The sequence below is a fragment of the Malaya genurostris genome, chromosome 2 (genome assembly GCF_030247185.1).
Source record: "Malaya genurostris strain Urasoe2022 chromosome 2, Malgen_1.1, whole genome shotgun sequence".
NCBI classification, from domain to species: domain Eukaryota; kingdom Metazoa; phylum Arthropoda; class Insecta; order Diptera; family Culicidae; genus Malaya; species Malaya genurostris.
In genome coordinates, this window is record NC_080571.1 from 252,624,394 (window position 1) to 252,646,245 (window position 21,852).

The 21,852-nt window shown below is 36.5% G+C and overlaps 1 protein-coding gene across 4 annotated transcripts; it reads left to right on the forward strand.

The window, feature by feature from the left end:
- The first annotated feature begins 2,327 nt into the window (after window positions 1-2,327).
- Window positions 2,328-21,839, forward strand: LOC131429509 (androgen-induced gene 1 protein-like). Of its 4 annotated transcripts, XM_058593677.1 has the most exons (4): window positions 6,741-6,978; window positions 7,104-7,392; window positions 19,280-19,500; window positions 19,561-21,839. In XM_058593677.1, exons 2-4 carry the CDS (start codon window positions 7,201-7,203, stop codon window positions 19,898-19,900), a joined length of 753 nt encoding a protein of 250 aa, XP_058449660.1. In that variant the 5' UTR covers window positions 6,741-6,978; window positions 7,104-7,200; the 3' UTR covers window positions 19,901-21,839. The 4 variants fall into 4 exon arrangements, with proteins under 4 accessions (XP_058449661.1, XP_058449660.1, XP_058449659.1 ...); XM_058593678.1 differs by lacking the exons at window positions 6,741-6,978; window positions 7,104-7,392 and adding an exon at window positions 2,328-2,736; XM_058593676.1 differs by having other exon boundaries at window positions 6,741-7,392.
- Window positions 21,840-21,852: the final 13 nt, after the last annotated feature.

Below are 21,852 nucleotides of genomic sequence, written 5' to 3' on the forward strand. Positions count from 1 at the left end.
ATTGGTTTCCACATTTTTATAGCACAAATAAAAAAATAAGTTTGATTCCTGTAACGTTTGGTTACAACATATATAAAACGCGCGTAAATCTAGGATTTGGTGTATATTGTTCTGAATTAAACAATCGGATTCTGTTGAATTTTGTCTATTAACTTTACGTTCAACACATAGGGTAACAGAGGTATTTTGGCCCGCTTTAGGATCGATTTTATTTTGACCCACTTTGTAAAAATATCCACCAAATGTTTTAATATCTTTGAAAAATCCTTCCGCAATAGGTAATTTAATGTGATTAGCTTCAAACTGATGCAACATGGGTTACCTAAGATCGATTGAATCCATACAGTTTGTTAGGTGGGCCAAAATATATGAAGTGGCCAAAATACCTCTGTTACCCTATCTCCGGTATATTGGGCCCGTGGATAGCGTAGCGTTTCAGCATTTATGGCAACGGTTATCGAGCTTGTCGAATATCGTGAAACCAGGTCTCAACTAGGAGATTCCCCTCGGGCCCAAGACCACTCGGCTTTCTAACGGATTGTGCTGACAAATTACGACTTCCCGGATAGGTGTGAATAACAAAAAAAAGATCAAAATAATAACAAATTTGACCATCATATATTGACTTGATGTTTCTGTGTTGTCATAGCGATACTTGATGTTTTCTTGATATTTCATCAAAGATATTAAGAAATAGTACAATATCTGTTAAGCATCAAAATTAGTTATTATATCTTGTTTCGTTGTTGATTAGTTACTCCAATGTATTTAAGTACAAATGATCTAATAGTTTTATCTTCAAATAAAATACTAATACATTTTGTTTATTTGTTTATTTGTTTCTTATGATTCATCTGACATAGTTTGTCTTAATGAATAAAAATTAATGAACTAAGTACACTAAAAATAATTATCACGATATCCAATATGAAAAAGATCAAGTAGGCGTTGGTGAAACACATATTAAAATCGAAATATTGGAAAAACTCGTTGAATGTTGTACAGACTGAGCGAAAAGGTTCGTGCTGTCCATAAACCGTATTCCTTTATTCCAGGAGCAGAAAGTTGCGTTAACGAAGTGATCTTTCCGGTGCGTAGAGACTCAACCGCATTAGCAAAGACGGGCTGTCAATATCCCCCAAAAGCAGTTTGGCAGCAAATGTAGCTTGAGCAATGATTCATCGTGTTTCCAATGGCTCAAGATTCAATTGACGACATCGATCGGTATATGGAGGTAAATTCATGGGGTCACGCCACGGTAGTAGGCGCAGAGCGTATCGTACAATTTTTCGTGCACAAATTTTCGTTGAACAGCTTCAATCCTAGTATTCCAGAGAGCATGGTAAGGACACCATACCACAGCGTTTGACTCAAATATAGAGCGTACAAGTGAGCAATACTAATAAACTGCATCAGAATCGGATAAGAGAAATATGTATGATATTATTCTGAATGCTCTTGCATAAAAATACGAAAAATTCTTCTTCTATAAATATTTTGTTCTTGGTTTGAAATTTTATGATTTTTAATATTTTAACTGTTGATTCAACCTAAATAATGTTAATTTCTACCTTTGAAATTTCAGGTTTTAATAATAGAATTTGTTATTGGTTTGGGAATCACTTCTACCCGGGTTCTCATGCAAAAATTTAAATATTTTAATCTTTCTACGTGTTAATTAGTCAACAAATAACATGTGATGTTTCTATGTTACTCTCTTTAAGATTCTTTATCGAACTTCACACAAATTTCCATATAGAATGTTTTTCCTTTAAGAAATTTACAACTATGCATATCAAATTACGGACAAAAATCGAACAGAAAGGCATTTTTTCACGAAGCTCACCTATACAACGGTATTGATGCTTGCATGTTATATCTTCTGAAACAAATCACCTTTCGTTTAAACAATCAAGTGCACTCGCATTACGAATTCAGATGAATTCAGAAACGCAACACACATTCAGAAGTAATCATCAACTAGTGCAAGTTAATAACAACTTATCATGCACGTCAATATTCCCAGTAATTTATCACGCAATCATGCAAGTTTATCGGAGATTTGTCAAATTGTGGTTCTTTTATAACAAACAAATCTGCGTAGCTTTTGAACTTCGAAATCACCCGCAATATTAAATTTTGAAACGGTTTTCATATAAACGAAAACTCCGTTTTATATAATAGCCTATAAAAGGTAAACTATAATCTGAGGCAAAAAAAGCCTGCCTTCCAAGTTAAAATGCACAATCCATGCATACGTGAATATGAGTTCGTGTTGCCGGTAGATGCAAAACCTTTCCCAGTGCACCAAGAACTTTCGTTAGTTCTGTTAGAACACGCGAATGTGAAACATCACAATCTCGTTGCTTTCTCGACCGCGCCGTTTTTAAACGAACAAAACTCGAATTATTTACCGAAACAAACTTCATTATGCAAATTAGTTCCTACAGTGCATAGGCGGCTCAAGTTTAACAGTATCACAAACGCGGTGCGAAGGTCGATAGTAGCTCTCAGCTCGGTGACCTCATAGCTTGAATCACAAGTAAAATGTCGCGTGTCCGTATAATATACCACGGACTGACAGCTTTTCACTACATGTATTCCATTTACTACGACCTGTATGTAATTGGGGAATATCCGAAAGAAATTAGAGAAATATTTGGTGGAACACCATACAACGAAAAGTATCAGCTGCCCCTGAAGGGCCGAGAGGTTTTCCTGACGTACTGGGATTTGGTGAGTACCTCCCTTCTGAAGCTTGAAATGAAGTTAATGCAATGTGTATAAAAATACAGTACAATCGATAGGTGATGTGTACGATTCTTTCCATCCGTATTGCACAGAGTGTGATTACAACGAACATGAATGATACATGTATAAAGTGGAATACCACATTTTATTATTGCCGTTGTTTTCTTAAAACATCATTTCCGTTTCCGGAGATCGTTTGAAATCGAAGTACGAAAAGTAAGATGAAGAATTAGAAGGAAAACAAAATAGTGGTTCGAAATAGGGGCTCATCCGTCAATTTCAATCGGATATAATTTATAGTGAGAATTTAAGAAATTTTGTTTAACGAATTGATTTAATGTAATCCTTCATTGTAAATCTAAGCGATATTCATGTCTTTTATCATAAGTAATAACATACTGGCTAGTCTGTCATGACATAAAATCTTGTCAAAACAGCGTTGGATCTCCATGAATCTTTGTTCGGTTTTTGCACAAACCGCCAGTTTATGCTGTCACTTGAAAAGGTTTAAAATGGGGACAGGTATACAGGCGCGGCAACTATGGGGGTGGGCAAAGCACTTTTTGCCCCTCCAAAAGAAAGCCCTCCCAATATTTTGGCTACTGGAATAAATATTTGAAAATTTGCTAGAAATACCTTATGATATAAAACTTTTTTCTGTTATCCCCGTAGTTCGTCTCCGTAATCGTTCATATTAATGATCTATAGTAATAATTTTTTTTGGCCCTCAGTATTTCATGGAACTTACTGTTCCTGCAGGTATAGCATAATGGGTAAGTTGATGCCTTTCACGAAATCAACCTGGGTTCGATTCTTAACTTCGTAATAAGGGTCAGAATGTTCTTCTGACCTGAAAAGACCATAACGAGGTTAAAACCTCCATAGTTAAAAAGGGTTCAAATCCATAGATTTCCCTAATTTAATGAAACATAAAAATGAGATCATTGCTTATTGAATTTCGGAACGCCCAATGTTCATAGTTAGTTTTCTTAAACAAACACTGTCTTCTATTGAACTCTTTATGAAAATTCACATCAAAATATAAAATGCATTGATGAGTCAAAAACGAAACGTAAATAATGGGCGATCTTATGTTTCACAACTAGAGGCGTACGTGTGCGAAGATGATAATTACAAGATTATCTGTCAAAATACAAGGGAAGTCCAATTTCCACTTGTAAAACCATATATAACTTATTTACAACGTCATTTGTTCAAGTGAAAAGTTAATTTAAGTACGAGAAAATTAATTTTTCACCACTGTTACTTTTGCAGCACCCAAGCTGATCATTTTCAAATGATTTTATTCGTCGCGTACATCATGAAATGTTACTTAAAGGACCTTACAGATGCGCAAGCCGTACCAAATATGTTATATTATGATAAGAAATAGTGTTTTACAGCCTTTTGATTTATTCCTCTTGCGTTCAAAATAACCTCAACCGAGCCGAAACAAATTCCGGATCTCAAAATTTGTATACATATACATCAAAAATGATTACACGAAATAAAAGAAAATAAGTTTTCTTACATTTTCAAATGAACAGTTCTTGCAACAGATCCTAAAAGTTTACAATATAATTGAAATTATATGAGTTCCCCATCAGAGCTCGTATAAAATTCAATCATCATCCTAAGAATAGTTTAAATAATAAAACTTAGATGGCGCGTTAGGAAAAAATAGTTTTGCGTTAGATTGCCTATAGAAAACAGATATGTGCTCCTTACACAAACTGGTTCACTTATCAGTTTTTGTTGAGCCTTTAGGTGGCATTAACAGTTCAACATAAACTGCAAATGTACTGATGAGTCTAAGACGAAACCAGCAAAAACCGGTTCTAATGAGAGGTCATGAACTTAAAATTTCCGAAATTGATTTTTTTATGCCAAATCACATGTCTTAGGAACGCCTAAAATGTCGAAATCTGGTGATGTTGCAAGCATCTCTGTGGAAAGTTTGAAAATGAAAATGAACTTAGGCATCGATGATTGACATTCACTCGTCACTTTCACTCACCATGCGTGTTTCTCTTTCGGTGAGGAACTTAATTTTTGAGTACGTATTTTCGCTAAGCACTAGAGCGCTGAAGTCATTGTTAGTTAGTGAAATCCTTTGAGCTATGAACAAAAAAAGGTAATGAGACATACCATTTCAAATGAACATCTGTCTAGTTTTATTTGCACGGTAGACTAGAAGCACCTAAAAATAAATATTTCTGTAGTAGTCAGAAAGTTAGTAGGAAAATTATCTAAAAATTGGTGGTGGAAAAAAGAGCAAATCTTGTTAATCTCTTCTACTTATCTTCGGTCAAAAAGCAACTCAATAATTTACCTAGACTCTGAGTTTGTGCAGTTTTTTTGGATTCTAGAATGCACTCAGGATCAAATAATAGTGCAAAAACTCCGAATTTATGTAAATAATTCAGATACGTGTTAACCAGTTATTAGGTACGCACCAAAAAACGTGTAAATTTACGTCTCTCTGAGACCGACGTATACAAGCGTCAAAAATGACTCATTTTTACATTAGATATAAAACATATTTAATGCATTAGGAGATACTTTTGAGTGCTGAAACATGTAAAATTACACGCCTCCTTGAAAGACGGAGTGTGTTTGACACATATTCAAATCATTCTTGTAAAACTCAGTAATTTTACGAAATTACTAATTACGTCCTTATGAATTGAGTCATATGTGGATTTTCGTCACCTGTAAATTCCATGTTTTTTTTTTGCTTTGTAAATAAGATTAACAAGATAGTGACAATAAGATTAACAAGATCCGTACTACGACATATTTTCTCGATTGTAATGATTATTGACCTGCGAGAGAAAGTCATGTACGTCTATGGAACCGTGAAACACTTACACAGGGATTTTGTAGTTAACTTTGTCATACTCGACACTGTGTACTTCGTTGTTAACTGAAGTGAATGCGGTTCAATCTCGTTTATGTTTAAACATGATACACACTGAGCTAGAGACTTGTTAAATTGTGTTTATTTACGTCTAGATGCACCCGCAACAATTCAAATTCGTTTGCTACTGGGCTAACTATGCAGTGCTAAAATTAAAACAAATTGAATTTGGTCGCGAAGGCCAAGTTTCAGCCCATTGGCTTTCCATTAGAAGTAAGATACACCTATAAATCATGATCAATAAATAAATTGAGATAAGCACCAAAATAATGCACAAGCGACTTTAATATGATCGGTAAACAATGTTTAACATTACCTAGTTTTCTTTATGCTGTCTTTCGTCAGCACAAATTTTATTTTATTCTTATTTTAAATTGACTTTTGAGAACTTTGTTTTGAATTTAAATATTTATGGTTTCTGTTCAAGAAACATTTTCAGTGAAATTAATACAGAACCAAAATATGAATCAGACGCAGAGCAAAAGCAATGTGCCATGCAAAAATATGTTTAGAAAGTAGAAAATATTTTTATTCGGTACACTAAACTATGCATAAAATGTGGATAGATAAAGGTCATTCCGACCAATATAACATTCATCGTAAAATAAAATCTACTGCTAGAAAAACAATTTAATAAAAAAAACTCTGCCCCAGACAGGCGCGCTAATCTAATGGAGACGCAGCGTCAATCAGCCTCGACGAAAGCAATTTTCCGCCAACCTTTCACCCACTTCTTCCCACTCACGCACACAAAAATCGTTCCCAGAGATGTTATTATTTTTCGGGAGGCTTGCCCCCAATGAACCATAGAACAGGTGAGTGTATCTGTGCATGCGTTCCGTAATAACAGATAGTAGAGAATTAATGTTTCATTATTTCATCCCCATTCGGCTTGTGTGTTCTACCTTTCTGCTGACCTGTCGAGTGTTTATGTTGATTGGTATCGTGTAAACAGACACTCGGGTGCGTTTTCCGCTGCGTTTCTCTGTATGAGTGGCTTTTTGGTGAATCCTTGTTGTTTCTTCTGCCCACTGAGCGCAGGAGTATTCGGGTGCAAACTGTAGAATGAATCTTTGTTCCGTCAGTCTTCGTTTGGATATGTTTCGTGTCATACCACAAGTTGCCACTATGCTCGGAAATTGCGTATAGTACTGCAGTGTGTTTGAGTGTTAGTGATTTTCCACAGGATACGAAGCAAAAAATTGCCAATAAAAAATATACATCTGACCTTCGTCCGTGATAACAGTAATCAAATTCCTTTTGAGAGCAATTGGATCATTAAGAAGCCAATGATTGTGATGTTAAAGGTTAAATCGAACAGTGTTTTGTTTACTTATTAACAAAGAGCATATGACGTATTTGTGATTGTGCTTATATCCGAACTCTTGATACGCCTATACGTATTAATGAAGCTGATAAAGTTATTTGCTAGGTTTGAATACTGTTGAATATTGTTCGGAAGTTCTTTCGAAGTGCAATATTATTGAAAAGGAAGATTTTGTTATAACAAAACAAAATAAATCGTGACAATGTCTAGTGTACAACTGTACAAATCTCGAGCGTTTGTGCTTATTTGGCATCTGATTGCCGTTGGTCAATACTATTATGCCATTTACTTCGATAGATACTTTGTTATAATACCAGACAATTTGAACATCCCGAAAATGATGCGCCCTAGCGAATACGGAGGAAGGTCGAAGTTTCTGACATATTGGTGCATGGTTAGTATGACATATCCAGTCGCACATCGTCCCAGACATTATCGACATTTTCAACCAGTGTTTCTTTTCAACGATGAAGTTCTGTTCTAGTTCTAAGCAGTTTCTTTTTCTGTTCATTTCATATTTAAATTTGCCAACTATTGCACAACCAACAGCTTTTTGAATGCAAGATAAATTTCCGAAGATTTGATAATGAGTAAATGGCTTCTTGCTAACAACACATAAAGTGCTAGCGATACTCATCATAACTGTTTAACGCAATCAGCATACCAACGCAAAAAAAAAACTTCAAGAAAAGTTGCGTTACAGTCTTTGCTATATTTTTGTCCGGTTGCGTTTACGATCTGTGAGAGCAATATATTGCTAGATTTCTTTTTATATCGATGGCACTAAGTGCAATAAATTCGATCGATCATCGATGGAAGAAGTTGAATGTATTTTAACGGCTTGGTTTGTAAACAAGGTTTCCCTCTGAGCGGAGTGATTTGGCTTGCTTCAACACAGAACGGGTGACTCCATCAAACGGCTAAAAAAAACATGCGTATGGGTTGCATGCTATGAACACTAATATTTCGTGGTGACTAATGCTTCTTCCAATATTATTCAATAAACATACATAACATGAATGGCGAAAAGTGACACAACAGTACGACCAAGAGTCAGAACGACCGGATTATTTGGACACTACACTGTTTGTGTTCCAATATCATGTTTTCTATTTAGGGCAATTGTACCTATGTTCATCTGGACAGTCGAGGACCCACACTATTTTATAATTTCATTAGCCTACAGCTGACATATTTTGTTGTTTTTGGCTTCAACTTTAACCTTTTCAAAAATGCATTCAGCAAAGAGAGCAGATATTATTCTGCCCAATTATAACTTATAACAGATGGAAGAAATAGCCGAGCTGAAATAACTATGACAACGTTTACTCTACATGAACGTAGTTGGTTAGATATTGTACCCTTATACTGCTACCACATGATTTTTTATGCTTTCTGTGTTGAAGTACGTTCCATCTATTGTGGACATATTACCTCGTGTAATGGAACAAGTCGTATAACTAACAAGAGAGACACTTCGTAACCCTGACCCATATAGAAACTATAGACGCTCAGACGATTTCATAGCTACAAACTGATCATCAAAAATCGATTTAAGCTATAAGTCATTAATTCGGTATTATTTGGTGAGGATAAAAATGGGAACAATGTCAATATTTGGGATAGTTGGAACACACCTTTTAAAATAAAACACCGAACATTTTACCTATTAGTTTTAATCCACGTAGTGGTGTAAAGAAGTCTTTCTCATCACCGTTTATAAGAAAAATCGATGTAATTCTTTTTTCCAAAATTTTTATCTGTCTCATAAAGAAAGGTTGTGCTATCACTGTGAAAATCGACTGGCGATTCACGTTTAATGTCTTTAATTGGCTCAAACGGTTTCCCCCAAGCGGTCGTTTGAGTTTACTATAAATAGCCAGAAATCACACGGAGCTAAATCAGGCGAATACGGTGGTTGAGGAACGATATTGATTAAATTTTTGGCGAAAAAATCACGAAGAATCAATGAGTGATTTTGGAGCCAATCGTGCTTTCACTATTCTTAGGTCCAAATGATCACTTGCACTTTTCTTAGGCCTAAATAATCTTTCAAAATTGTGTTTTACTGATCCTGTCGATATTCCATCGATCGCAGTAAGGTCTCTGACTGTTAATCATCGAGCACCAATTCCTTGATTCCATTGACGTGTTCATCATCAGTTGATGTTGATGGCCGTGCTGGACGTGGTTCGTCGTTAACGCGTTCTCGACCCTCTTTGAACAACTTGTACCAACCAAGAACACTTGCTCGCGATATACAATTATCACCGAAAGCCTTTTGCAACATTCTGAACGTTTCGGCATCAGAAATTTGATTCCGCACACCAAATTAAATGTTCTTCTTTAGTGAATAATTTCACTCATTGTAAAAATCGCCGATTACACTTTAAAACTTCAGAAAGACAGATGTATACTAAACTTTAATGAATATTTTGAAAATTTCGACGAATAAGTTTTCTGCGGGAAATATAATTCGAAAGTATTGCTACTTTTTGCCCACAGTGGTATTTTGAGACCAGTTTAACTATTTCATTCATATTTTTCTTCGTAACTTGAATTATGGTTTGAAATGTTTTACACTTAGTGCCCTGTGATTCCGGTAACATAAGTCGGATTCGAGTGAAATTGAAAACAGTCGATAGTACAATAAGACCTCTCATTTGGTTCGAGCTTGCGTAAATCCCCACTTAGAAAAAAACGTTCAACGGTGGTCCTTTATTGGTCCAATACGTTGGATCATTGGTCAAATGAAAGTCCAATCAATCGTTCAACGGGAGGCCTTAGGAGACCTTCGTTTGCCGATTTTGAAACAGACCGTTGAACCGATTGTAATTTTTTCGTTTAACAAACCGGGCAGACAGAGGTCCATTGTTGAGCCATTTTTAACATGAGGAGTTGGAGCCCCGTTGGACTAGTTTTACTGCAGAATTTCTGAAGTTTTTTCCACTTATTTGTTTAAACTAACACTACATACCTGCACAATACTTCTATTTCACGTAGAACGTAAAGGTAACACTTAATTTTCACAGTATTTTTGCAAGAGAAAAAACAACAACAAACCGTTCCAGCAAATTGAACGAATATTTCGTGCAATATGTCGTTCAACAAGCGCTCAAAGACCAACAAAATTGCACGGTCTGCTGAGAGGGTCGGTTTAACCATTATTGACAAATCAATGTGCTCTTCAAGCCGGTGTCAACTTCCGATGCATTCGTAACAACAAACCAAGGATCAGTTATGTCGAAGTGAGTGCTCGATAACAAATAAGACCATACCAGTTCCGGGCTCCAGTTCCAGAACAGAACATATTAACGATAATGTAAAATGGTGTCATTTATGTGACAGTTGAAATTGAAGGTTGAATAACAGTAGATAAGAGCATAGGTCCTCTTATTTGAAGATGAGTTTATTAGAATTGGTTTTTCCATTTTCGAAAAATTCGGTGTCTTGAAAACTACTTGCGGTGTTTCTATTACCTAATCAACTGATCATCAACTAAGTTCGGCAAACCAAAAGGATTGTCAGATCTACTTTAAGAAATTTGCTTCGTTTTAGATTTTCGCTTATAAATACATACTTTCGAAATTTATTTTTCAATCAGCCTGTAGTTCCTGAACTGAACAAAGATCTATGGGATTACAAGACCTATCATTTGAATCTAGGATTTTAAACATCGGTTCAGCCATCTCCGAAAGAGTGAAACGTTTAACTTCGAGGCTCAATCTGGATAAATGTAGATAAATTGAGTTAACAAAATTTACAATTACACGAATTACATAACTGAAATTGAAAAGTCTGGGTGACATGATGATGATTAGATGAATATAGATTCAATTGCCATGATTAGTAACTCAATTTAAATCATTTTTTGAGACTGATACATGATGATAATTTGTATTACATTTAACGAAACACAGAAAAAAAATCAACAAAAAAGCATAAACATATAACGCTCCTATTGAAAGCGACGCCAAAATTATGCATGTGGTTACTATCAAGAAAATTATGGTTTGTTTATGCCATCCCGAAAGTACAGTAGAGGCTATTAACATATCATTGAGAAAACCACCATTTGTCCCGGGTTGGCGGTTCAATGCATAGGGCGCTGGTCTTACAAACCAGTTGTCGTATGTTCGAGCCCCGACCTGGAAGGATTCGTAGTGTCAGTAGAATCGTAGCACCAGCCGTTCACTGGTTCTGTACACTCTGAATCGGCTGCGAAGTCTGTTGAAACAGAAGGCCAATTCCACTACAGGAATGTAATAACAAGGCTTTGGCTTGAGAAAACCACCAATGAAAAATTCAGTCGATGCAAGAAGAAACTTGAAAAACTTTCATTCCTTTTATGGAATTTGATTATTCAGTGTCGACAGTTTCGCAGCCGATTTTTAGTGTATAGAATAGTTATTGAGACTTAGAATCCATTTGGTGTCACAGTTTACCCTTCTCTATAGAAAAGATATATGATCGTTAGAATAACCAACTCTCGATCGGATATTATTCTTTTTTCTCTATCCGTTCTGTTTTCTTGGATATTCCAAACAATGTGGATCACATTCGATTATCAAACGACTAACGCTATCGTTTCTGGAGTTACAATAATATAAGTGGCGTAAACGAAAACCTGCTTTTTTCAGTACGCTCAATTTTCTCAGAGATGGCTGAATAGATTTCAACAATCTTAGGCTCGTATAAAAGCCATTATCAGCCCATTTGAAAAGCGTAACTGACAAATCGCAGTCTTCACTATTCGTTAAATTTTTTCGGAGATGGCTAAACGGATTTCAACAATCTTATATACTTTTCTTTACGTTTCGTCTTAGTCTCGTCAGTGCAGAGAAGTTCAAATTGAACTGCTTATTGCAAACTTAAACAGTTCAACTTGAACCGCTAAGCAGACGTAAGGTTAATGCTACTTGCAAAACACTTATTCATTTGGTACCGAAGGAAAGACGTGGTACTTCGGTACCAAATTTACGTCTGCTTAGCGGTTCAAGTTGAACTGTTTAAGTTTGCAATAAGCAGTTCAATTTGAACTGCTCTGCACTGACGAGTCTAAGACGAAACGTAAAGAAAAGTAAAAACGGTTATGTGCCCTAAGCACAAACATAGGCTAACCCCTAAATGTCCATACCTGAATCGACCAGTATATGCCGAAAACAACGTTTTCGTTAGGCACGTCAGGAAAGACGTGGTACTTCGGTACCAAATGAATAAGTATTTTGCAAGTAGCATTAACTTTATGTCTACTTAGCGGTTCAAGTTGAACTGTTTAAGTTTGCAATAAGCAGTTCAATTTGCAGCAAAAACTCTTTCTTGTTTAGTGCTGATACTGTTTGCAAATATTAGACAGATATTAGTAGAATATTATGTGAAATCTCCCCACAAATTAAGTGTGTCAATAGTAATACTAATTCTTTTGCATGTAAGTTCTATTTGACTTGATAAATCTGATATATAACACATACAAGAAAGCGAAATTTTTAAAATAAAAATTTCCGCATACCTGATGACAAAGTCTTCCGTCGTTTGCTGCGAAACTATCGGTTATTCCGGTTATTATTTATGGCTACATGGAAGTAGAAAGGCAAAAAAATTTGATTACTAGTTGTCGCTTGATAACAAGCCTAACCCAATTTCCACCTAAATACTGTCAAACCGTTTGTTTGAAGCCAGTTTCGAATCTAGTTCCGTCGACATTGAAAATCGAAAATCAAGTTATTCTGATTTCGGGTTTGCTCACCCGATTCAGTTTCGTGAAAAGTGTAGGATTGATGAAACTACTCAGTTTCAGTTTTCTCGAACGAAAACGACATTAAATTGACCCAAACAAGGTTTGGAGTTCAAAAAGTAAAGTCTTCAAATGATAAATATAATAAATTGTGAGTAAAATTCAAACAACGTAAGCCATATGCCAATTCTTATTTCATGACTGCCTCAAATCATTTCAATCTAATGATTAATTTAAGCGCAACGAATTTCGTGTGCGTATTCGTAAATTTATGTTGCTCGTAACTAGTATAATATAATATAATATTATCTCAGTCGAAGTCCCCTCATTACAGCTCTGTATTTCGAATGTTCATTCATGACACTCGGTGAATACTACAACGTCAAACGTCAATTTTGCGAAGTTTTGTTTTGAATCTTCGCATACTTATGGGTTAATGTTTATTGCAGTGCTTGTGTACTATATTTTATACTTGTTCTCAATCAATGGAACTACCAGTGTATGTAATCAAACGAAAACCAATTGAGAACGCATTAATCGTCGGTCAGTTCGTGCGATAATTTCAGGAAAGCAGCCCGACACAGTTTAACAAGTGTAGAAACCGGATATAGTCTGAGGCACAGCTTTAAAATAAAATGGCTAAACAGAAGACCGATGACGGATACAATCGAGGAATTTATTGTAGCCTGCGAACATTGTTGCACTTTATTGCAGCAGTCCAGTTTTCATATGGAGTGTATTATGATTTCAGTTATGTACACTTTCCTCCTAATTTGCGACGGTCGGGTGGTGACTTTGGTGGAAAGCTGAAATATCTAACAGTTTGGGATGCGGTACGTCTAAGAAACTGGTGAGGTATTTGGGGTATCGGTGAACATCGGAATATAAGGGTATATCATACTTTTAATGCGTTGCATAATCGCAGCGCTACGTGGAAATTACTAATTATTTTTCATGCTGAATTTTATCAACAGTAGGTATATGTCAATCGATTCATTCATATTTTGAGTTCCAGAATTATCCTGGCCAAAGTGGCAAATAAGATAACATATACAATCAGATTTGTGGATAGATATGCAGGTCAAGTACTTGCATGATGATTCGCCGGAAATTAATCTTTAGAATATGTGTTCACATGTACATTGAGAATCATTTTTCGTTCTGATGTTTGGTTACTGTGCCATCAATTATGAAATTCACCAAACAATTGAAGAGCTTTGCTCTAAATTTTGATATTGGGGGTTTTCGAGTTTTGCTCATGAGTTTTCGGATCAGTAAAAGAGTTGAGAGCTGGACCAAATACAATTATTTGCATTTGGTTGGACTATGTGATACTCAACAAACACCAAAGAAAAACTATTGTTTTTGAATAGTTTGCAAACAAATTGATTTGAATGAAAATTGTTGGGAAATTATTAGCCGTTATAATTCTTTGAATATGGCGATGTTACAATTCTTCTGTTTGATTGCGAATGTTCGCGATATCTAATCGATCGAAAATAAAACGACATTAATTCTTCGTTAAACAAGCGTGAGACAAACTATAACAGTGAGGATTTATTTTCTTATTAAAAACGGAAGTGAGTTGTTACTGGTAACAATGAATTCATTTGATTTTTTTTCTTGACTGTAGAATTATCTTGTAGATGACGACAAAATTCGCCACGTAGACGAGGAACAGTTCACATATTACGATCCGTAAACACGCTCCCGACCTTGAGGCGCTAGCCTCAATTTCTTGGCAAAACCACTAGCTTGTGTATGGGTCGCTGGTACTCCGTTTGGCCTTTGCTGAGAGTGACATTGCGAACGATGCCATTTCGATCGGGATGGACTGCTATAACTCTGGCGAGCTCCCAATACGCTGGAGGAGTGTTGTCATTTTTAACTATAACCAAATCACCAATCTTCAAGTTTGCTTGCACACCTCTCCATTTACTTCTTGGTTGAAGTGTCGCTAGAAACTCGCCTTTCCATCGATCCCAAAATTCTTCGACATATCGACAAAGCCTTTGATAACGATCAAGACGATTTTCAGTTATATTCAATACGGAAGGTTCAGGTATTAGATTCAGGGCCTGACCAATGGTGAAATGCCCAGGAGTTAATGCTTCACAAGCATCAACCGATGTTGATAGGGCGCAAAGCGGACGTGAATTGAGGCATGCTTCGATTTGAGCCAGAATAGTTGATAAAGCTTCGTACGTGAGTATCTCATTTCCAAGGACGACTCGAAGATGTTTCTTCATACTTTTTACAGCTGCTTCCCACAGCCCTCCCATGTGAGGTGCATTGGGTGTGATAAATGTCCATTTGATTCCTAAGTTGTTGAGATACTGGCTAACACTAGCGTCAAAACTCTCAGATTTCAAACTCTCACGAAGTTGCCGATCTGCACCAACAAAATTAGTACCGTTGTCAGAATATATTTGACATGGCACACCACGACGAGCACAAAAACGCTTCAAGGCACAAATAAATGCATTTGTTGAGAGCTCCGTAACAGCCTCTAAATGGATAGCTTTAGAAGCTAAACATATGAAAACTGCAATATAACCTTTAATAGTTTTAGACGACCTCAAGGAGCTGGCACGAAGAATAAGTGGCCCGGCGTAGTCAATTCCAACATGTTGAAATGCTCTTCCTTCACACGTTCGGACCGAGGGCAAGCTTCCCATGAGTTGTTTAGCTGTTTTAGCTTTCCACCGAATACATTTAACGCAATTATTAACTACAGTAGTAACTGCTGCGTGACAGCCCAAAATCCAAAATCGTTGATTAAGGGATGCGGTTAACAATGTAGGGCCTGCGTGAAGATTTTGCACATGTAAATATGAAATCAACAAATGTGTATATCGGTGGGACTTGGGTAAAATTATTGGATGACGCCTATCGTAAGATAATTGCGAATTCTGCAACCGTCCCAGAACTCGGGCTATGCCGTTGCCATCTAAAAATGGGTTAATTGATTTTAGTTGCTTGTCTAAGGGTTCCAATCCCTTATGTATACGATCGAGGTCACCATTGAATTGGTCATGTTGTGCACAACGTATTAACTGGGTGTCCGCCATAGTGATTGGAATAATATTTTGATTCGAACGATGACGGGTGATATCCATCCTAGAGGATCAAATAATCGGGCTGAGTCCGATAACAACTTACGCTTGGTATTTTGGTTATGGATGTTTAGTTTTAAACGGTAACTAAATGAATCGTCCAATGGAGACCAATGAATACCCAGTGCTTTAACATATTCTGTTTCTGGTGACAATTTAAGAGGTATGGACTGTTCTGGAATTGTTTTCGGTTGTGAAATGTTTGATGACCATTTCCGGAGGTTAAAACCTGAAGCCGATGTGATTTTAATGATTTCATTTTGTAACCTAATCGCCTCCTCGAGTGTATTAGCCCCTGACAAAAGGTCATCAACATAGAAGTTTTTCCTTATTCTCTCTGACGCGATGGGCGATTCATTCTGACTGTCTTTAGCTGCTTGTCGTAATGATTCCATAGCAAGGTACGCAGCACAGGAAGTCCCGTAGGTGACGGTTAATAGTCGATAATGCTCGATTGGTTGAGTTGGATCGAATCTCCATACGATTCGCTGGAAATCAGTATCGTCTTTATGTACGTTCACTTGACGATACATTTTTTCTGCATCTGCGGTGAATGCGACGGCATAACTCCGAAACCGAGTGAGTACGACAAAAAGTTCTTCGTTTACGTTAGGTCCGACCAGCAGCTTCTCATTTAGGGAAACACCCGTTGAGGTCCTACATGAGCCGTCGAAAACAACGCGTAGTTTAGATGTGGAGCTATCCTCCTTTAAAACGGCATGATGGGGGAGATAGTATCGTTTGTCTGGCGCGATATTGATTTCATCTGTCGGTACACGTTCCATATGACCGAGCCTCAGGTATTCGGTCATAAATTCACTATATAGGTTTTTGAAGTTTGGATCCGAACTAAACCTTCTCTCCATTGCCTTCAAGCGTTGAATTGCCGCTGGCAATGACTCTCCAAGCGTTAATGAAGAATCATTCATTGGTAAGCGAACTGTAAACCTTCCTGCATCATCACGTTGATGTGTTGATTGAAATATTTCGACAGCCTTTTTTTCTTCCACAGTGAGATGCTTAGGTTTCACGATTTCTTCGATCTCCCAAAACTGACGTAAAGTGCGGTCAACATCGATGTCGGTGTAAAGATTCATGACAGCAGTACTGCATTGAATAGTAAACGAATTACCGATTTGACCGGCAACCAACCAGCCGAACAGTGAGTTTACCGCTACTGGCATTCCGAAATCATCTTTAACCTTTCCTTCGTCTAAAATTGAAAGAAACACATCAACGCCAAGAATAAGATCGATTTTACTTGGTGTATCATATCCAGGATCAGCTAACGGCAATGATTCCAAGCACTTCAAACTGGTAGTATCGATTTTCTGCTGTGGTAAATTACGAGTGAGCTTGTTCAATACGTAAGCTCTTGTGTTGATAATAGGGTTGAAGTTGAAACGCGAAGAGATTTCTAAGTTCACCACACCTCTTGTGGTTTCCGATGCACAGTTAGTAACGCCAGTGATTAAAATGTTGCCATTGGCTCGATGTAATCCAAGACGTGTAACACAACTTTCTGTAATTAACGAAGCTTGCGAACCGCAATCGATCATGGCGCGCATCTCGTAGTATTTATCCTTTCCTTTAATTCGTACAATAGCTGTGGGTAATGTTCCTACAACATACTTTGGACTATTGGTTTTAAGACTGGTCGAGTATGAGTGCATTTGCTGAATATTATTATCTTCTGTTTTTATTTCCATCAGGGACTTTTCACTTTGATTGGATGTTGCGTTCGATTCCATTTGACACAGTAGTGTGTGGTGCCTTTGTTTACAGTCCGGATTTCGACACACTGACTTTGATTGACACGTTTTTGCAAAATGATTCGATCTTAAACAATTGAAGCACAATTTTGCCTTTTGAACTAAATCTCGTCGTTCTTGAACACTTGCTTCCTTGAAGTTATTGCACTGATAAATTGTGTGATCCTCAGTACACATCGGGCATGGAACATTTTGAACCACTGTTAAGCTTCGAACTTCCTTCTTTGGAATCTGACTTACCCGCTCGTCTTTCCATATATCACGCTTCATGTAATCAATACTCTTTGTACCAAAAGCAGCGCAAGTCTCCAATGCATCACATTTTCGCTTGAGGAACCGCAACAATTCGTTGAACGTCGGATAATCATTGTCTACAATGTGCTGAGCCCACTGGGATCGCAGGCTATCGTCAAGTTTCTTGAGTAATAGATGGATGAGCCAAGGGTCTCGTGTTTCGTATTGTTCCCCCATTGCGTGTAACTGGCGTATTACCTCGTCTGATGTAGATACGAGTCTTCGAAGGTTAGCAAGGGTTGGAGTTTTGATCAAAGGTTGATCGCAGAATTCTTGCACAAGTGACGATACGGCGAATTTAGGCTTGTCGTAGTTTTCAACTAGAGTATCCCAAACTTGCTTGTAATTTGCATCAGTAATAGCGTAGTTACTTACAAGGCTCTTCGCTTCACCTTCCAAGTGTGTAATTAAAATTTGCAGTTTTAGCGCGTTTGTAAGATTTTTACGGTCGACACTGGTGGAAAACAAATCTTTGAATGAAGCCCATTGCTTCCTATCACCTCTAAATATCGGTAGAGTATATGACGGCAATTGAGTATCCATTGGTTCGGTTGCGTTTCCTCGGAGCTGGACAGCTAACTCCTCTATGGACGTTGAAGCTGCAGCTTGTCTGGTGAGCAAAGCTGTTTGCGTTTCAAGAAGTACACGGATTGCTTGTTTTAAATCATTACCGGGATCAGCAATTGTTACGTCACTGGCTACGTCATCTCTTCCCGTCGTCAATAATGCATTGTACAAATTTTTTGTTGCATAAAATAGCCTTTCGAAATCTGTCCTAATATTCAAAGCCGATGACAAATCGTCTGGCAATGATTCTTCTTCGATTTCTGTTTGGATCCTTTCGAAATGTTCCTCCAGGTCTGATAATTTCCGAAGCCGATCATGAATTTCAAACCCGGGTGGTTCCTGTTCACAAAGTTGTTTCGCGCTAGCGTGTTCTCTTCGAAGCCTCTCGAAAGTGATGTTTCTTTTATTTAACAGTACATCCATGATGACGGTTCTTTAGTATCCGGTTCGAAGGACCAATGTTTGATTGCGAATGTTCGCGATATCTAATCGATCGAAAATAAAACGACATTAATTCTTCGTTAAACAAGCGTGAGACAAACTATAACAGTGAGGATTTATTTTCTTATTAAAAACGGAAGTGAGTTGTTACTGGTAACAATGAATTCATTTGATTTTTTTTCTTGACTGTAGAATTATCTTGTAGATGACGACAAAATTCGCCACGTAGACGAGGAACAGTTCACATATTGCGATCCGTAAACATCTTCGTTCTTATTAAAATATTTGAAATATCAGTTTCTAGATTTAAAACTAATATAAGATTTTTTACGGAAATAATAATATTGTATATTTCAGATTTTACAAGCAGCTTATTTTACCATATGTCTGATAAACGATTTTATCGGTACTAATGAGGTAGCTCCACAGAAAACACCACTGATTAGGAAACTTAAAGATTATATGCTAGCAGCGTTTGCTTTCCCTGTGGCACTTAATGTTGGTGTAACTTTCTGGACGTTAATGGCCATTGACCGAGAATTGGTTTTTCCAAAGGCATTGGATGCAGTGTTTCCGGGGTGAGTAAAGCAATTTTACACGAGAAAACTATAATATTATTTTAATTTTCATCTTTTTAGCTGGCTAAACCATGTGATGCACACTAACATTATGATTTTTATGATATTGGAAATCTGCACAAGCTTCCGGCAGTATCCTTCCAGAAGGAACGGCCTTACTGGATTAGGTTTCTTTATGGCTTGTTATCTTGTATGGCTACACGTGATTCGTCACTTCGGAGGAATCTGGGTTTACCCAGTGTTGGACGTGCTGAATCTTCCACAGCGCATTATATTTTTTGTGATTAGTTTAGGCTTTTCGGTTGGACTCTACTTGGTAGGAGAATTTTTCAATAATTTGATCTGGACCAAGGAGATAAAGCAATTGAAAACCGGTGCTACGAGTAAGAAGTCGAAATAAAGTAGTCATTCCATTTATTCAAGCATGAAAGCAAACTAAAAGTGACGCGTTCTCGTTTTTTCGTGTTCAGTTGTTATTGTTCAAACTAATAAATGTACGCATAACATGTTCAGCGGCGACCCCAATTGATTTGAGCATGTTTTAGAAAAAAAAGTACTAATATTCATTTTTTGTGAATTGTACAGTGTAACAAACACATGTATTCTGAAAGCATGTACTAGAACTTCTTTAATATTGTGATTAAGTGCAATAATAAACATTTTTTTTCATTCAGAAAATTTTGAACACGTCCGGCCAGCAGAATCGACCACTTAATAACCATTATTTGTTTTAAACAATATCTGCCGAGGACAAGGTTTTGCAGGGTTTATTTACTAGTATATGTGTGACTACTGAGTGAAGCATCTAAAAAATAATACTTTATGATTCCTCTCTACGAATGTATAATTGAGCATCTGAAATGAACATACCAACATTAAAACTTCTGATTTGTCATTCCTCACTCATTCAACCAAGCAATAAATATTTTTATTCAATTTCCCACGCCAAATCGATCACATGAACTGGTGTAATCAGTCTATCTAAAAAAGTTAATTTATTTCGTTTTTTCTTTGTTCTTACAATATTTGCATATAATATGAGTGCGATAGATCAGACAATATAGTTATAATTATCAGAACAAACATAAAAGATTGTAGTCTCTAAAGGTCACAAAACGCAATCAAAACAGTCGTAGATCTTTTAGCGTGTGTACATACGTTTGTTTAGGAATTTCACATTTGTTTGATTTACTAGAGATATGCCCTCTAGAGGCTTAATCCCAATCGTACAAACCGAGTGATTACATTGAACAATATTGTCGGATTTGTTATTTGCCATGTTTGTCTGAATATAAAATCAAAATTGAAAACAATTCTAAAATAAATAGTTTATTGCGATTGCTGATCTTGTTCTGAGGTGTATTGAAGTCCAAAGCCAATTTATCTAAAATACACCAAAAAATAACAACATGCGACCAAATTTAGCGATAATAGTACAATGATGTTCAAGATGTTAATAGATCGAGTGCAAAATGTGTCATTTACTTTTACATTACATGTAGTATCTTCATGCATTCAGGAAGCATTTATGTCATACCTTTTATAGTACATACAATCGAAAAATTGTGAATCTAAACAAAATTCTGCACCGCCGAAACGACATGTTTAGCTATTTGCACTTACTACATTTTCCAAACACATTTATTTTGTCTAAGCAATAACAAGAGAACTAATTAATTCTTCTCTTGATTGAAATATTTTGAAGGCTCAGCTGGTGTAAGTAAAGCTATATCTCAAAAATTGATTTGCTTGGTAATGTACAAGTACAACTATATTGGATATGAAACCAATATTTTTTTTCGGAAAACACAAAACATTTTTAGGTGTCGGTTTGTAGTCGAATTGACGAGGAACATTAGAAATCGTCTAATCTCTTTATTTACTGTTTTCTTTCAAATTTGTTCAACTAACTCCATCATAATCTTTCGATGAGAGGAAAGTATAGAACAAATTGGATACACAAAAAAAAAATAAAAGAGAAAATAAACAAAGATAAACAGTTATTAGTAGGAGCGAGCTTCGTGTGATGGGTAAGACAATCGGATTCGATTCACAACTTCAAAAATAGGATCAGAAATGCGAAGGCTAAAATCACTATAATCAAAATAAAAAAGGCATTGTCAGATTGAACCATTTGTATTGTTTTTCGTCAATTAGCCAATCTATTATAGAATTTAAGGTAGCATGTCTCTCATCCTCCGGCATTTCAAGAATAACATCCTCATGTTGTTGAAGGATAGTCAGTCATATTTATAGAAATGTCACTGATAATAGCAGGTAAATCGAATATTCTTACTGTGAAAATATTAAATTTAATAAAATTACATAAAATAAAAAAATATTTTCTTTTTC